This window comes from Rhamphochromis sp. 'chilingali', assembly GCF_963969265.1.
Source record: "Rhamphochromis sp. 'chilingali' genome assembly, chromosome: 4".
NCBI classification, from domain to species: domain Eukaryota; kingdom Metazoa; phylum Chordata; class Actinopteri; order Cichliformes; family Cichlidae; genus Rhamphochromis; species Rhamphochromis sp. 'chilingali'.
The window spans coordinates 26,400,018-26,418,119 of record NC_137948.1 but is presented as its reverse complement, the minus strand read 5'-3'; the positions used below and the strand labels follow the sequence as shown (position 1 = coordinate 26,418,119).

The 18,102-nt window shown below is 42.8% G+C and overlaps 1 protein-coding gene across 1 annotated transcript in view; it reads left to right on the top strand.

Moving 5' to 3' along the window:
* The window catches only part of frem3 (Fras1 related extracellular matrix 3), a 31,214-nt gene extending 13,607 nt beyond the window's left edge, over nucleotides 1–17,607 (top strand). The window contains exons 3-24 of the mRNA XM_080879936.1: nucleotides 3,385–3,531; nucleotides 4,999–5,229; nucleotides 5,305–5,430; nucleotides 5,672–5,923; nucleotides 8,306–8,455; nucleotides 8,542–8,751; nucleotides 9,148–9,345; nucleotides 9,445–9,609; nucleotides 9,984–10,166; nucleotides 10,259–10,389; nucleotides 12,252–12,410; nucleotides 12,540–12,843; nucleotides 12,924–13,055; nucleotides 13,155–13,486; nucleotides 14,094–14,286; nucleotides 14,377–14,481; nucleotides 14,793–14,920; nucleotides 15,011–15,145; nucleotides 15,240–15,366; nucleotides 15,461–15,648; nucleotides 15,747–15,893; nucleotides 16,638–17,607. Of these exons, the coding sequence (XP_080736062.1) occupies nucleotides 3,385–3,531; nucleotides 4,999–5,229; nucleotides 5,305–5,430; nucleotides 5,672–5,923; nucleotides 8,306–8,455; nucleotides 8,542–8,751; nucleotides 9,148–9,345; nucleotides 9,445–9,609; nucleotides 9,984–10,166; nucleotides 10,259–10,389; nucleotides 12,252–12,410; nucleotides 12,540–12,843; nucleotides 12,924–13,055; nucleotides 13,155–13,486; nucleotides 14,094–14,286; nucleotides 14,377–14,481; nucleotides 14,793–14,920; nucleotides 15,011–15,145; nucleotides 15,240–15,366; nucleotides 15,461–15,648; nucleotides 15,747–15,893; nucleotides 16,638–17,195 (4,301 nt within the window). The 3' untranslated portion in view covers nucleotides 17,196–17,607. The remainder of the gene's footprint in view (nucleotides 1–3,384; nucleotides 3,532–4,998; nucleotides 5,230–5,304; nucleotides 5,431–5,671; nucleotides 5,924–8,305; nucleotides 8,456–8,541; nucleotides 8,752–9,147; nucleotides 9,346–9,444; nucleotides 9,610–9,983; nucleotides 10,167–10,258; nucleotides 10,390–12,251; nucleotides 12,411–12,539; nucleotides 12,844–12,923; nucleotides 13,056–13,154; nucleotides 13,487–14,093; nucleotides 14,287–14,376; nucleotides 14,482–14,792; nucleotides 14,921–15,010; nucleotides 15,146–15,239; nucleotides 15,367–15,460; nucleotides 15,649–15,746; nucleotides 15,894–16,637) is intronic.
* The last annotated feature ends 495 nt before the right edge of the window (nucleotides 17,608–18,102 follow it).

The following is an 18,102-nucleotide window of genomic DNA, read 5'->3' as shown; positions in this document are numbered from 1 at the left end:
TTTGGGCAAAGCTAAACCATTTTCATTTATTTCTGAAGTGCTATGTGCACGCCTGGCATCCCGACTCTTGGCTTGCTCAGCCTCATGCCAGCGCCGGCCTCAGCGTCTGACAGCACGCACAAAAGAATTCAGAGAAATGTGGAGGCAGGCAGGCAGGGAGGCACGCCATGGCGGCAGATCTGGCCCACCCAGACTGCGGCCTGCTGTCCTTCTCAGTTGTTCATCCCCTTTTTGCGAACAAAGCCGACACAGGGAGGAAGGGGAACACAGAGGGGGAGGAGGTTTGTGGAGTACATCTGTCACTCTGCTACACATAATCTGGGAGTCTGGCGGGAAGGAAGGTTTTGTGAGACAGGGAGGGACAGACTGACAGACTAAGGGAGATCTTCGCTTTGATGTTCTTAGCCAGAAAACAGTAGTGCTGCTTTCTGCTCCCCCTGAGCATATATTATAACAGCAAATCACATCCTTCGTACTGTAGGAGTGAGGTGCAACGGAAAAAGGAAGATGTGAAACAGCCATTTCAAACAGCAGTGACAGCTGTTATTTTGGATAAAAAGATTATTAAAAACAACCGTGGATCACGCTGTGGATAACAAGTAGGCAATGCCAGATGTAACTCTGTGGTGGTGTCTCTTTATGATTGTAAATGCAATCATAAAGAGACACCACTATACGTCCCCAGAGCAGAGCTGTGAAACACACAGCACGACCGTTATTCGGCTGTGTAATGGGGCCTGTTGTTTTAAAAGTACAGGATTTGCATTTATTCACTTCTGCAGGTTATTTACTGTTGGAAAAATGAAAACGTAAAATGTAAAAATGAAGCTAGAATGTTTGTTGCTTATGATGGCAAACACATCATGTCAGCAGCAACATGTGTAGTGTGTTTCAGATAGTAATGTAATAAGATATAAAACATGTTACATTTGTCCCCAGCTTTCCCCATATATGTACAATTATATTTATATCTAGAAACAGTCACAGAGGTGTCGTAAAATGTAACTTTTCAGTGTCATTTGAATACTGTAGAAATATGTCGTTGCAATTTCGATGCTTGTTATTCAACAGCCTGTGAAATATCAGCCCAGCACACTTGGTCTGATTCATAAAAAGCCCTTTGTTTTACTCCTTGTAGTAATGCAGAAACCTAAAGCTGCCTGATTGCTTGGTGCCAAAACAATAGCAGTTTTTTGTCTTTGCTGTGTTCATTCAATAAGCCCTGATGAGAGACTCTGAATGAGCTTCTCCTCATATCAGCTCCAAATAGGGCCAACTGCCAGCAAGCACTTTTTTTTCCAGCACAGAAACAATCTGATGATTCAAGTCTTTTTTTCTGTGTGTGACTGTACATCAGGCTGGAATTGGTGCATTTTCCTTCTTGGGTGCTGAGAGCAAATCTGTGTCTTTAAGAGTTTTGCTTGTTTAGCAGGTACTGAGTCGATTCTGCTCAGAACACAACAAAGTCGAATGTTTTCAAAAGCCCGTTATTCTATTAACACTTGAAGAATTTGGGTCAAGCAAAAACAGACATGATACTTGTTTCCTGTATTTTTAGCCATGGCTGCGGGAAACCTGAGCACGAGCCTGGTGCAGAGTGCTCACCAGGCATTGCCGCTCCATTTTCGCAAGAGGATAGCCTGCATTCATGTATCCATCCGTGTACGCTAAACAGAATAAGACTCTTTCTTTAACTTGAACTCAGTTGTCCACACTCTGTTTTCGAGAAAGAAATGAAAAGTGATTATTTATGTTTACTATCCCACATTTTCCAGACATTCATCATTACTCAATCAAACATCAGCTGAATCTGATCATGCTTCTGCCTTTTGGTCCATGTGGATCGTTTCTATTGTGATACAACCTGGCTTGGCTTCAGCGCTGACATGTGGGTTCGAGGAAGCGGCCCCCTTCCCATCCTGAATACCCACACTCAGCTCCCCAGTGTTTTCATTCTCCCCGGTCACATAGCATAAAGACTGCAGCCCCTTTCTTCTTCACTGAGGCAAAAATGAGCTCAATGGTGGTTCAGTGTGAGGACAAGGAGAGGCTCCTTTCTATTGTCCCGTTGTTTGTTTTTGTTCATGCTCCTTTGACTGGTGTAATGTCTAGTTCACATTTGTTTTATTTTTTCTGACACCTGTATCAAACCTTTAAAACATTTTCCCAAAAACTTCTGCTTCTTCTTATTCAGTCAAGTCCTCTCACTCCTCTAAGCAACTTTTTTACAGAGTTAGGTCAGCGGGGCTGCTCCCAGTGTGACCAGCCGAGCAAAACTAAAGCGAGCCAGTTGTCTCTAACCTCTCTGATCCAGAGAATCCGCTGAGCCTGACCCATTTCAAAAGTCACAGGTCACCAGGCTCGCCTCACTCAAGGATAAAGCATTAAGCTATTTTACCGCCATTGCTAAAAAAAAAATATGCAGCAGAACTTATTCGCTGACATATTTCTGAAGCTGTCTGCATTAAGTCAGTGATAGAAACCAAACTGGCAGTTAGAGGGATTACATGAGTCATGAGATAGTGTGGATTAAAGACGGGATCTATGACTCTGACCTTTTGATATTTCATGTCAAATGTGTTTCACTTTTGGAGGATAGCCTCTTTCACTCAGTATTTACTCAGGCTCATATTGTGCGCATCCACACATTAAATCATCCTTAAAACAGGGGCAAGAAATTAATATTCCCCAAGGGGCCACATGAGAAACTGTTGTGGATGGCCGCACCCATAAGTAGTTCTCCACAACAGTCTCAGTTTCTCATCTGGCCCCTTGGGGAATATTAATTGGCTGCCCCTGGCTTAATGTATGATAAAAAGTCAGAAATTAGTAGAAAGGGGTAATTGTGCTCACTTTTTTTAAAGCCAGAAACATGTAATCATTTGTATATGCTCTTTGAGGTCACTAATAATATCCGACTCATCTCTATGTCCTGGAAATGCCCCACTCCACTTCATTATTTTCACAAGGGAACGCTACAGAGCATGAACAGTGCATGGCAAGTTCAATAAAGATAAAACTCTATGAGTTTTTCAAAAGCAGACAATTTCCATTTTATCTGAGTTCGCAGGCATCCTACTGAGGCCTGAGAATAAGAGAGAGCTGTAGGTAGACGTGGATAAGAATCCATTGAAATAACAAGTAATGCAACTCCTCCTGGTGAAGTGAGCTTTAGAGAAGCCCTGGTATTAAGTTATCATGTTTCCCTTCCTAAATTAAAATATCCCTTTGATTCCTTTTATCCTTGAGCCCAGAGCAGATTGCAGTTTATATGCCTCAGTGAGTCCCGATAGGAACAAACCAGATTATTGTAGTCTCCATCGGAAAGAAGTTTCAAATGAAATGCTAATGCGTTAGGTTCTTTTTCCCCCTGCCTCTCTTTAGGTGGAAATAAACTAAATCCCCAGCCATTCCGACTCAACTGGGCCTGGATCTCTCTGGAGAGGGAATACTATTTGGTGGATGAAGATGCCAAATTCCTGGAGGTGACGCTGAAACGCAGAGGCTACCTGGGAGAAACTTCTTTTGTCAGTAAGTGCTGACAAGTCATTTATTTAGCTTCTAATTAACTGCAGGAAACCTAATTAAATTTGTATGCTTTAGAAATGAGTGAGTTTTTTGTTTGTTTTTACAAACATAATGATTGCTTTTACTATAATCTGCAGACATAAACAGGTTTTTATGTGTTATGCTACTGTCTGCTTCATATTTTGGATGCAAATATTGTATTTTCTACTCCATAACATTTATTTTAAAGCTTCGGTAGCTTATTTTGGAGATACGTTGACTCAAGCTACCAATATATAAGTAATTAATATCAACAGCTGCAATGATCCAATAATATAATGGTAACAATATAATGGTAAATGGACGGGTTAATGCTTTTCTAGTCTGCTTGAGCATTCAAAACACAGCATGTCTCATTCACCCATTCACAAACATAAGAGCGTTTTTGTCTCAGTGCTTTCTATCCAACATTCACGCTCCAACGAACGCATCAGGAGCATGGCTCAGTATCTTGCCCATGGATACTTTGGCATGCAGACTGGAGCAGCCAGAGATCAAACCACCAACCGTCTGAGTAGTAGATGACATGCTCCACCTCCTGACCCACGTCCTCCCCAGTTATATGAAGTGCCATCCTCATAGTTACTTTAGCTTCTTTAAATATACAATAAATACATCATCAGCTACGTAAGCTGGATTATAACTTTCACTTCATTAAAAAGTCCAGATACATTTTTTCCACATGACTAAATTTAAACTCTTTCCTGGAAATGATCCTGAGCATTGTGGGACTCACTCGTTTTTAGAGCCAGCTTCAAGTGGCCCTTCAAGAAAGTGCAGTTTTTGGTACTCCCATAATGGCCTTATTTTTAGCTCCTAAGGGGCCACTTGCTTGTCACTCATAAAAAGATATGATGGATGATGATACCACACGACCCTTTATTAAACTGACATTTTAACAATGAATTATTACCCACTTTTAAAGTCTCTTTAGACTTTCATGTTATTTATGTGTTTTTAAAGGTCAGACCTGCAATAAAGCATGACCATAGCTGCCTTTAGTTAAAATCTCTAAACATTCCTTTTAAGGCTGCAGGGCTTATCCTCAGCTTATCCCTGCAGCCAAACGAAGAAAAACTCCACACTCACGCTGCAGACATGTCCCCAAAGGAGCAAAGCTTTTGTTTTCTTCTTTGACTGCTGCTCCATTTCCTGTCCTGTCTGTGACAGAGGTTCAGTTGAACTCATGTATGACATTTCCTAGTAAGGCTTGCATGCTGGCCACTCACTCGCTGTGCAAAGGAACGTAAAACTCGAACTATCTTTTTCTTATTCTGCGGCGTCAGCAGACAGAATATTCTACCTGTTATTGTTGCATCAGATTGAAATTATCATGTGTACTGTTCAAATATGAAAGCCTGTACTTTGACATAAGCCCCAGGAGGAAGCACTGGGGTAAAATATTGCTGCCACTGGAATGCTTTTCCTCAGGTATTGCCACTAAGGACGGCACAGCAGAGAAGGACAAGGATTTCCGTGGTAAAGCCCAGAAGCAGGTTCAGTTCAACCCAGGCCAGACCACAGCGACCTGGAAAGTGAAAATCTTCACAGACCAGGACTTTGAGACCTCGGAAACATTTGAGATACAGCTGTCAGACCCTGTCATGGCTGTACTGGAGTTTCCTGACGTCGCGACGGTGGAGATTGTGGACCCTGGTGATGGTAAGAATCTGGTTATTTTGAGTTATTTGAACAAAATTGTTGTTCTTGGCCTTCATTTGTTTTCCTTCAAAACAGAATCGACCGTCTACATCCCTCAGTCAGAGTTCAAGATAGAGGAGGATGTTGGAGAGCTGTTGGTGCCAGTGCGACGTTCGGGAGATGCCAGCCAGGAGCTCCTGGTAGTTTGTTACACTCAGCAAGGTGAGATCAATCTGTTTTTATCAAAACACAAATAAATGAAATTTCAGGAGTGGAACCTTTTCTTTCATTACTTTTGACTACAGGTGATATATTAGAGCAAACATTTCTATGTTCATGTGTAGGGCTGATTATTTAATTAGTATTTATTTTGTGTTATTTTTTACTTCCCCCTTTTTAGTCCAATGACTTCCTGCTGTTAGTTTCCCTGCAAACTGATCTTTCTGTTCCCATAATTCCTCAGGAACAGCCACCGGCACCATACCCAGCACAGTCCTTTCCTACTCTGACTACATCACCCGGCCCGAGGACCACACCAGCGTGCTGCGCTTCGATAAGGATGAGCGCGAAAAAGCCTGTCGCGTCATTATCATCGATGACTCCCTTTACGAGGAAGAGGAGAGCTTTAACGTCAGCCTCAGCATGCCCATGGGGGGCCAGGTGGGCGCCAACTTCCCGTCTGCCAAAGTCACCATTTTGGCAGACAGCGATGACGGTGAGTGGGAGCGTTTGATCATTTGAGAAAAATAATGATGAACGTATGCTGAGCTGAGCTCGTTCTTTTTGGACCCGCATCAGACCCGGAGTTGAAGATGAAGAGAGGGATCTCCATCAATCATCTGTTTACAGACAGAAGGAGGGACCTCGTGAAACTATTGCACGTACAGTGTGGAAAATGATTATTTGATCCCCTGCTGAATTTGTAGTTTTACTCAAACACTCACAAATTTTACGCTAGTTTCATTTTAACTCAGAGAGACAGAATATCAAAATCAAAAATCCAGAAGAAAAACACATTACATAAAAGTTATGACCTGATTTGCATGTCATTGAGTGGAATAAGTATTTGACCCTGAGCAAAACACAGCAGTAAGATGCTTCTTGTAGTTGGTCACCAGGTTTGTTGGTGTACGCTGACATCCTTTGCTGCAGTTAGAGAGCCACAGAGGGCGGCAGGTGTGCTTGATCCTGTTGCTTACAGAGTCTCTTTGCTCTGTGTTTGCATTTGTATGTCTGCTCGCTATTAATCCACCAAAGGTGCGCAGACAGTCTGATCACCACAATCACCAAAGCCTAAAGACCTGGATGCTGCGCCTGCATCAGCGGCTCGACAGTATGGCTGTGTTTATGCTACAGTTATCCACTATACTCAGCCTGTCTGGGCGTCAGATACAAGATAACAGCAGACAGGTGCTGAGTGGGGAAAAGGCGACCTCTGTGAATGTTATGCTACACTGTAGCCCGACAGATCAAAGGACTTTAAATCTCACCGTGCTCCGCGGGCGACCCTCACCGGCATTTAGGAAGGCCCAGGGGGAAACAGAGGGCACCCCTTTGTATGAAGGGACCAAAAGGCAGGTGGTGGAGGGGGGGTGGGGGGAGGCTATTATGCAGGGAATCCAAATGACTGGCATGTTTTCCAGCACTATGTGGTCTGTATCTCTAAGGAGTCTCAACATATTAGCTTGAGAAAGAATCACAACATTCATTAGAGCCTCTTGTACTTTCTTTTCTGAATCATTGATGACAGATTTATTTTCCTTTCTCACATTTACCCCGTCTCTCGCGCCTTTCGCCCGTTTCTCGCACTTGCTTGGAGTTTAATTGATCTTTATATAAATATAACCATTGTGCATTCCCAGACACGTGAAGAGACAAGAGAAGAGTCTTTATTGTAAACCTCTATTGTGATCCTTCTTCTTCTTCTTGGTGGGTCCTGAAGTACCACCGCGCCACAAATCTGCTTCAGCGCCTGTAATGTGTGCGTCTCTGTTAAACAATCAGCCCTGCCTGAGTAAACTTGTGGTTTGGGACCTTGCCAACGACGAGCCTCTATTGTTACTGTTTGTCTGGATCTTCCTCCCACTGATCTTAAGGTTGCCATGTTGGCACTCACTTCACCCTCTCACCCTTATTTTGGTGCTAAATAGAAGCCGGAAGGCGCTGAATGCATCCCAGCAACCATTCCCTCAGCTTCAGTTGTCTCTCGCAGCATACATCGACTTCTAAGTAAACTTTAAGAGCAGATCTGCCGTTTCTCCTCAAGTAGTAATTACTGAGAGGGAAATTATTGAGACATCTGACATTCACTCATAGTGTCCCGAAATGGTTAACAGATACAGTGATAGATTTTTATTGACTTTTGTTACATATCAGCTCTGAAAAGATGAACCTCTATATCTCCACGTCTATCTATAGGTCAGATCTCTAAGAGCGCTGGCTGGACGCAGTGTGTTGAAAACCTGCTTTATACACAAGTGAAGAGAGATGAATGTGTTCCAGCGGTCTGAATTCTTGCCCTCTGTCTTTACAAAGGAGACGGTTGCCTCTCTGTCTCTGCCACCACCCCCCTCCCCTCCTTTACCATGCTTCTTATCAGCTTCTCTGTCATCAGACTCCAGGAACGTCCCTTCGCTTACCCATCATTGCCTGTGCACATACAAGCACACAGCTTATTCATCAGGTGTACCCTCAACCCTTTGGCGTTGAGTTCAGAGAGAGCTGTCGGGATTTAGATAAGTGGGGGAGGAAGGTTGAGGCAGGATAAGATGGATGACAGCTCTCTTCCTGTGCTGAGTAAAAAATGGGGGCATTTTGCTCAGCTATTCACTTCAATCTGTCCCTGAACCTGAACTACAAAACATGTAGTCTAAATATCCTCACAAATTAACTGCCAACATCCAAATGTCTGGGCTTATGCTGTGCCACAAAAAGATCTTTGTTTTAAGAGCCTGTAGAGAAAACACAGATTACTTCCTTCACTTTATGCGGTTTTGGAAACTACTTTGTCAGAATATTTCCATTAAGAAAATACTGACCGCTGATCATGGCTCAATTATTTACTAATTTCCCTTCCTAATATTCCCAACTCTCACAGAGCCTTCACTGTACTTCGGTGAGCCTGAGTATATCGTGGATGAGAGCTCAGGCTATGTCGAGGTAAAGGTTTGGAGGACAGGCACTGACCTGTCCAAAACCGCTACCGTCACCATCCGCTCCAGGAAAAGCGACCCCGTTTCTGCTGAAGGTAAAAATCAGACGTTTGACAGAATCCACAGCACTCAATCGCATTAAATAACACCATCATTTAATGGCTTCTTCTCTGTCTGCCAGCTGGACAGGACTACGTTGGCATTAGCCGCAACCTGGACTTTGCTCCAGGGGTGACAATGCAGACTTTTAGAGTAACCATCCTGGATGACTTGGGCCAGCCGGAACTAGAGGGACCCGAGACCTTTGACCTTGTGTTGCGGATGCCCATGAATGCGGTGCTAGGAGAACCAAGCAAGACGACCATCACCATCAATGATACTGTCACTGACTGTGAGTATCAGGTTTAGAAATCAAACCAAAGTACGGATTTATAAATCTGCACTCATAATCTTTTCAGAAGATATTCTATATTCATATTACTTATAAAAAAGTTCATTATCAGTAAATAAACAATGACTTAATGGCTACTCTGGCGCACTGTTATGTAGCTTTAAGGACAAATAAAGACTTTCTGAATACTTTTCATGTAAGATGTCATATGCTGGCTCTTAACTATTATACATATGTACATTATGAAGCATTTATTAAATGGTTTTACACATAAATTGTAGGACAAAAAATATCAGATCGCTTTAAAAAAAATATGGATTCTTCATAGCATGAAACACTATCTTCTTTTAAATTTGTGAAGACTTTCTTGTAATTGATTGCTTGTTGGCTTCTCAGTGCCTAAGGTTCAGTTTAAGGAAGGAAGCTACAAGGTGGATGAGTCTGATGGGGAGGTAACAGCCACAGTGTACCGCAGTGGAGACATCAGCCTCAGATCCACTGCACGCTGTTACACTCGCCAAGGCTCTGCTCAGGTCATGATGGACTATAACGAAAGGCCCAATACTGATGCATCAGTCATCACCTTTCTGCCAGGTGACACCCTCCCACCCAAACTAATCTTTCATGTATCATTTGAGGTGTATTTATACATATATATAATATTTATTCTCTGTACCCTAATTTTCTCCCCAGGTGAGAGTGAAAAGCCATGTGTGGTTACCCTGGTAGACGACTCCATCCATGAGGAGGATGAGGAATTCCGCTTGGTGCTGGGAACTCCTAAGAGCAAGTCTCCTTACGGAGCCTCTATCGGGGAGCAGAAGGAAGCACTGGTCACTATCACAGATGAGAAAGACAGTACGTGTTTTCTGGAACTAAATATATTGCAAATAATAAAACAACATTTGCACAAGTGGGAAAAAATGTATCAAATATCTTGGCTGAGGAAAAAAAAGATACCCCTGGCCCAAGCCAAAGAGTGTGTATTTGTACTAAGTTAGCTAAAACTGATGTAAATAACTACAATAGAATAGCTCAATTATTTTGCTGCGTCTCATAACATCTGCTAACAACAGAACACGAGAATCTCAGTACCTTTGCCTTTTTTAACACTTATTCCCATAAACCACATTGTTATTTGGTAAAATCTGAGTTCAAATCAAAGATGTTCAAAAGAAAAAAAATATGTTCATTTAAATGTTTATAGTACGTGAATACAATTTTTCTTCCAGAGCCGATCATCCGTTTCTCTGAGATCAAGTATAGTGTGCGTGAGCCCCAGGTGAAAGGCGAAGTGGCCACAGTGAAGATTCCTATTCTTCGTTTTGGTGACACTTCAAAGGTTTCAGTAGTGAGGGTGCACACAAAGGATGGGTCTGCAACCTCTGGAGAAGATTATAACCCGATGTCAGAGGGTGAGAACCTGGTTTTAGCAGCTACACAGTGACTAAGTAACTTGCATGCTGCCTCCTGATATGACTGCACACGTCACTGTTTGTGTTTTAAGATGTGGCGTTCAAGGAGGGCGAGAAGGAACACTTTGTGGAGATTGAGGTCCTGTATGACGGTCAGAGAGAGATGAGAGAGGCCTTCACTGTGCACATGAAGCCTGATGACAATATGGTGGCTGAAATACAGGTGAGACGACGGCCACGTGGGATGCACGAGCAGATGCGCATAAACAAATATAAACCCAGAAGAAGGTTGTGTATGTGCGGGGTACAGTACTGCAGATCTACACAGGAGCCCTGTCATGTCAGCCTGTGTTAAAATAAGCAGGCAGCAGCTGGCAATGCTGTCAGCACGCCTGAACCACAGATATATAAAAAGCAGGAATGAGATGCTGAGGGGAATGTCCCAGCAGGGCCAAACAGAAGACAAACCTATAAACAGAATGGCGACATTCTGCCCATATACTCTACAGCAGGCATGTACAGCTCACGTGACAGAAATAGGTGATTACAGTACAATTTGTGTGTTGAAATTACACTGTATCATTTAAAATGACAATGTTTTATTTCGGTGAAATTAAACTAATCTCGAGGGCTGCACGGCAGATATTATAATAGCAATGTTTTGAATTCACAACTAATTTGTTTATCAAGAGTTGATTGATAAACATGTTTAGGAGCAAATCAAAATCCATTGTGGCATAACTATTAATCTCCAGCACCCAGTGTGTTTGCAGTATTACTCAGAGTGTATTTCTTTGTGAACAGTGCATTGAAAAGACAATTTTGTGAAAACAGATGAAAATTTCTTCGGGCTGGCTTCATTCAGATACACTCCTCAGATATTTTAACAAATACACCCGTTCAACTGCTTTCTAACACAAATATCTAATCAGCCAATCACGTGGCAGCAACTCAATGCATTTAGGCATTTAGACATGGTCAAGACAAACTGCTGAAGTTTACACCGACCATCAGAAAAAGGATGAAATTTGATTTAAATGGTTGTTGGTGCCAGATGAGCTGGTCTGAGTATTTCGGAAACTGAAGAGCATCTTAGGTATGCAGAAGACCACACCAGGTGCCACTCCCGTTGGCTAAAAACAGGAAAGTAAGACTACAATTCATATAGACTCTCTTGAATGAGTGTAATGAGGACCCAAATGCAGACACAAAGGCAGACGAAGGGTTAAACAGAAAGCGAGCCCTTCGAGGCGTTGGAACAGATACAAACGAAGATGAAAACCCAAAACATAAACGGGAATCTACACTGGGAATAGCAATAGGGAAACTGGAGCACAGAACAGGGATACACAATGGAGGACATCCAGGGACAGGAATTTAAAAGATACATGATTGGAACATAACAGATGTTCTGACAAGGGAGACTGACACTGTATACACACAGGAGGGTGATTAGTGGTGGAGACACATGGGAACACAGCTGGACTAAATACATCTAATGACAAGGGGAAGTGAAACAGAACTTAATACACACAGGGAAAGACTCACAATAAAACAGAAAACACACACAGAGACACACAAACTTGTACACGAGAGAGAGACATGACAGAGCTGAGAGAGAGGGAGAACGAGAGAGAATGACATGGAGAGGACTTACAGATGAGACCAAGACAACCTAGAAAGGGAACTGACTAAACATGTAACTAATAACTAGAAATACAAATGATTAAACACACATAGGGAAAGTTGCAAAGGACTAGGTGAAGAAGAATCGCAGTATAACTGCATCATTCGATTTGCTAGGTGTACCTAATAAGGTGTCCAGTGACTGTACACCAAATTGTGGTAATGACTAATCACACTGCATTGTTTTGAACCAAAGCATTCAATGAGATAAATATGTTACTTCTAAACCTTTGCCACACTAGATTATGAGTTAGAGTATGTGCTTTTTACACATGCATACACATTAATGATACCCTAAATCTAATAGTCTAAATGGCAGCGCTATAGGCTTATTTAAAGTGTTGGGTAGTTGTTTAGGATGACAGCCAGTTGACTCTGCGTTTTCTCTCTGTTTCCCAGATGAACAAGGCCATTGTTTACATTGAGGAGATGGACAGTGTGGCAGATGTTACTTTCCCTGCCATCCCCCAAGTGGTTTCCCTTCTCATGTATGACGACACATCTAAAATGAAAGACAGACCCTACCCACCCAATGGATACCCTGTTGTTTGTGTGACGGTGAGTGAGACGCTGCTTTATTTACTCTAATATAAAATCAAACAAAGCACTTTTTCAGTAGTAATTATTATATAAAACATATTGGTAATGCTGTTTTTAAAAATGTAAGGTTTATCATATTGTTTCTAGGCCTGCAACCCTAAATATCATGACTTTGATAAAACGGGTTCCATCTGTGCCGCGGAGAACATCAACGACACGCTCACTCAGTACCGCTGGCTCATCAGCGCTCCCACCGGATCAGATGGAGTAACCAGCCCCATGAGGGAAGTGGACACTAACACTTTCTTCACCAACACCAAGTCCATCACCTTGGATTCAATCTACTTCCAAGCCGGCTCTAGGGTTCAGTGTGCAGCAAGGGCTTTCAATGCCAACGGAGATGCTGGCCTGGAGCTCGTCAGTTCTATAGTTGTGATCAGCAAAGAGGAGGGTAAGAAGAAGCCAGCAGAGATTTACAGACAAAATACTGGATGTAGAATTATCTGGTTTAGCTGACCCTACCTTTTGCAGGTATGTGTCAGCCTCGTATCCCGGGTACTGTTGGAGCTGAACCTTTCTCTGCAAAGATTCGCTACACGGGTCCAGATGATCCAGACTTTCCCAACCTCATCAAACTGACAGTCCACATGCCTCACATGGACGGTAAGTGGCAAATTTTGTTGCAAATCTCAATATATGCCCTTATATAGCCAATGTGTGTGACAAAAAAAAAAAAAAAACAATCTTTTGCCCGTTCATCAGGAATGCTGCCAGTGATCTCCACAAGACCTCTGTCCAACTTTGAGCTTACCCTGAGCCCGGATGGCACACGTGTGGGCAACCATCGCTGCTCCAATTTGCTGGACTTCAATGAGATCCAAACCGGCTACGGCTTCATCACAGACGCAACAAAGAACCCTGAAATAATTGGGGAGACATCGCCCTATCAATACAGCGTTGTCATGCGTTCAGCCAACTCTCTGCGCTTTTACAGGAATCTCAACTTAGAGGCCTGCCTCTGGGAGTTCACCAGCTACTATGACATGTCAGAGCTGCTGAACGACTGTGGAGGATCCATCGGAACCGATGGACAGGTAGGAAAAAAAGTTAAATAAGTGAAGACGGTAAAATGTGTTTTAAAATCACCACATTTTACTCAGTCTGAATATTTTTTTTAAGTTTGTAACATTTACAGGAGGGCCAGGATCCAAGGTTTTCCAGCAGAAAGCTATATAGTAACATTATGAATGAGATATTGTGATTCAACTGGTATTAGCTGAATTGCCTGGTGAGCCTGTCTCTAGCTAGCTTGCTAGCAGTACCCCATAAAGTTGATTGTGTTCATCTGGAGGTCGCGTTATTCATCCAAGTGACCGGCTGACTAGAGGTTTCTCCAACCTTATAAATGATACAGCTGCATGACTGAAGCTCGGGCTGTTAGCTCAGTTTTGTTAGCCAGTGGTGTTAGTTTTGGTCATTATTGCAACTGTAGCATTTGTAAGGTTGGAGAAACCTGCAGCCAGCTGAGATTGAAGAAGTCACTTGGATGAGGGACAAAAAGTGTGTTTCACTGAAAAAGTCCAGATGAGCAGAATCAACTTCCTGGGATTTTCTTACCTGGATGATTAAAGACACTCACTAGCATTAGTTCCCAAAGAAATAGGTATTATTCACGACGGTGCCTTTTCCCTGCCCATTTAGGTGCTGAACCTGGTCCAGTCTTATGTCACCCTGCGTGTTCCTCTCTTTGTGTCTTACGTCTTCCACTCTCCGGTGGCTGTCGGAGGCTGGCAGCACTTTGACCTGCAATCAGAGCTCAAGCTCACCTTTGTGTATGACACAGCTATTCTGTGGCAGGATGGCATTGGCAGCCCACCTGAAGCTGAACTACAAGGTATCTTCATAGCCAACGCTGTTAGTCTTTACTGAGGAAAAATGTAAATTGGTGACGCTCATTGGAAAACGTTCCCCTCTGTACTCGTAGGAGCCATGTACCCCACCAGTATGCGTATAAATGAGGAGGGCCGTCTCGTTGTCAACTTCAAGACCGAGGCACGCTTCAGGGGGCAGTTTGTCATGTCTCATCCAGGTATGCATGTACAGTGTACACACCCTAAACCCATCTTGTGGGGTCATTCTGTACAAGCCGCCTCCGATTACCCTGTGGTCCACATCCTGTCGTTATCTATTTATGGAGTTCCACCTCAGGGGTCTTCCTGTTTGAAAGACCCAGAGGTCATTCAGCAAATGTCAAAATGACCCAACAGCGTTTACTTTTAGGCCGCAAGTAGCACAGGCAGTGTGAAAGGTCACTCTATAAATAAGTAGACACTGTTACTAGCTTAGGTTGGGCAAATTGCATTTGTGAAGATTTATGACTGTATACATGTTTGTTTTCAGGAACCAGCGTGTCATCTATGGTGATATGTGCTGACCACTCTGGGCTGACGTTCACTCTAGCCCTGGTCAGGACTGAGCCTACATACAACCAGCCCATGCAGCAGTGGAGCTTTGTCTCTGATTTTGCTGTGAGTCATTTAACTGTGAAAGCATCCTTCAACTGGTAAAGAAATAGCAAACCAAACAGCCCCATTCCTCAATGTCTGTCCAACCTCTAGGTACGAGACTACTCCGGGACTTATACAGTGAAGCTGGTCCCCTGCATTGCATCACCCAATGGGGAGTTCAGCATCCCTCCTGTCTGCCACCCAAGGGAGCCGCTTACTTTTGATATGGACATTCGCTTCCAGCAGGTTAGAGCTGATCGCTCTTAAAGGCTTTTTCAGTGTGTTGTATTTACACTTTGATGCATTATTTATTGCCTTTTTAATGATCCTTGCTCGGCAGGTGAGTGACCCGGTGGCAGCCGAGTTCAGCCTCAACACACAAATGTTCCTGCTGTCCAAGAAAGAGCTGTGGTTGTCCGATGGCTCCATGGGATTTGGAGAAGGAACCGATGCTGCTTTTTCAGAAGGTACTACACTGCTGCCATCTAGTGGTGTTAAGTAACATCACAGTGGGAAACCATGACCCACAGGGAATGTCACGTCATCTGTACTTCAATTCAGGCTCCATGATTTATGGCCGTGTGATGGTGGATCCAGTCCAGAACCTGGGTGACTCCTTCTCCTGCAGCATTGAGAAAGTCTTCCTCTGCACCGGAATGGATGGTTACGTTCCCAAATACAACCCCACTAACAAAGAGTATGGCTGCCTGGCAGACGCACCCTCTCTACTGCACAGATTCAAGATCCTGGTATGATGCAATAGATCACAAAGTATGATTGGATACTGTGGAAGTGAAAAAAGTAGATGGGGTTTCTGATTTTTCTGTGTGTGTGTGCCGTTCTGCAGGACAAAGCCCAGCCAGAGACTCAAGCTACATCATTTGGTGACGTTTCTTTTAAGGCCACACTGGCGCAGGACACACCAGGAGCTCTGTCTTTGATCAGACAGCCAGGCACTGACGGCTTCACACTGTCTTCCTCTCCACTTTTTCAGGTCTGCATTATTCTCAGATACAATATGTTCATATATGGAGGCCCAAAACTGAAGAAACAAAAAAACCATAAATAAATGAATAATTTAAGTAAATATGGTGAAAAACATAGACATGCTTTTCCATGTTGATCCTTTGAATGACAGCACCCTCATGTTAAAGTAGAAATTGATCAAAATTGATAAAAATCAATAAATACACATAACGTAATAATACAAAACTGAATTTTAAGTGGTAATGATAATAAATATGGGAATTAATGCAAAAGCGATGGAATAAACTAGCACGGCCTGCAATATTTTTTCAAATTCTTCTTTTCAAAGTCTTTGTTTCGCATTTATCAAACAAAATTCAATCAAAGACACAAGCTTTGGTTACCATAAAGCTACAAGCAACATATGTTAAATGCGAAGGGTGAAACGAATTTAAATGGAAATATAAATGTTTTTAAAAATATTTTGATATTAATGATCGCTGTATGTGTGACAATGTTTGTGCAAAGTATTGTTGCGACTGGCCCACCCGGTAAGAACGAGGTAGGATACTTACAGACATATGTGCGTACATATGCTACAAATATTATAGTAGGATTAATGGTTGTACATTTAATGATAAAATACTTTATTTATTATTATTATTATTATTAAATATTTTTTGTTTGTTTTTTAAATTTGGCACTTCTGGTCCTCCGTAGTTGTTTTGCACAGGCCCAGACTTAAAGAGAATTACACATCTTGTGCTTTCAGGTGGCTGCTGGTCGAGAATGGTTCATCCACACCATCTACACTGTCCGCTCCAGAGAAAATGCCAACCGCAACATTGGCAAGCGCAGCGTAGAGTACCTCCATCACAGCATCTTCTCTGTTGAGCAACCCCGCTCCTCCACCCGCCACCGCCGTGCCGCCCCCTCTTTCTCCGCTCCTGCTGTAGCCCAAGACATCGGTATCGAAAATAATCGGGGCACCAACATCCAGCACATCGCCCTGGACCGAAGAGACCGCATTGTGGTCAGCCAGCGCCAGCCTTGGCTCCCTAATCGTGACAGTTTCTTAGAGCGCCCCCTGCTGGAGAGTTCAGGCAGAGAGCCGAGTGATACTTCCACTATACCTTTGCTGGTGGGCGTCGCAGGCCTGATCCTCCTCACCTGCCTCATTGCCACCGTCGTCATTCTCCTGCTCCGGCGCAAGAAGCGTGAAAAGAAGAGCCAGTACCCTCCTTACGCCACCTCCTCTTCTTCAGCCTACAACGGCTACAGTCACAGCCCAGCAGGCATGTGGGGTGGCTCAGACAGCTCAGAGGTGTAAATGTGGGCCCGGCTCCAGTTCAAACATCTGTCCCCTATTAAAGGGACTTTGATAAGTCTCCTCCACCAATGTGCCTTCGATGCCAAACTTGTGTAGCACTGAAAAGAGCCCAGAACAGTCTGTGGACAGCAAAGGATGTCAGTACTAGGGGCCCACAGGCAGTGAATGCACCAGAATAATGAGGCTTGCTGATCTCTGATAATTGTTTGTCTTTAATTTACTGTACGTTCGTGCCTTTATTACAACCTATGCAGGATCATGGATATAAGTAGAAGCCCCTCAGAATATATGTTTCATTTAGGTTCCAAGTTGTAAAATATCGCTCTTTATCCAGTGTTTGCAAATGCATGTAATGTAACTCGTGAGTAAATGGCATCCTTGTTTAAATCTCATAAAAGCAAATTATTTTCTATTCAGTCTTTTTTTTTTGTTAATTGCTGTATTTCACCATGTTCATTATGTTTTTTTAGTGGAGAACAAAAAGGACTGAATGTTAGTCAAAACTGAGCTTAATGAATGATGTGATTCTTTTTCCTTCTATAAGAAGCCTGCAATACTACTACTGAGAAGAGTACTACTGTGGTGTCACTGAAAGGGATTGTAAATGTTATTTTAGTCTTTTGAAAATGCAGAAATCCACTTTTTTTTTTACATTTTCTAGATAAATGTGGCTAAAATCAGATGCACACCTATCCGTGTACATATCAATGTAGGACTATGGGTAAAAGGAAAAAAAGTATTACTACACCCTGGTGAAACTTGAAAAAAGAAAAATCTGTCTGGTTTGTTGATCAAGGCCTGAAAACAAGTGCAGTATAAAAACTATACTTTTTCCTTCTACAAGTGACAGCATATTTTAATGTGCCAACTATTAGTAGACTTTTATGGCTTATTAACTTTGTGAAAA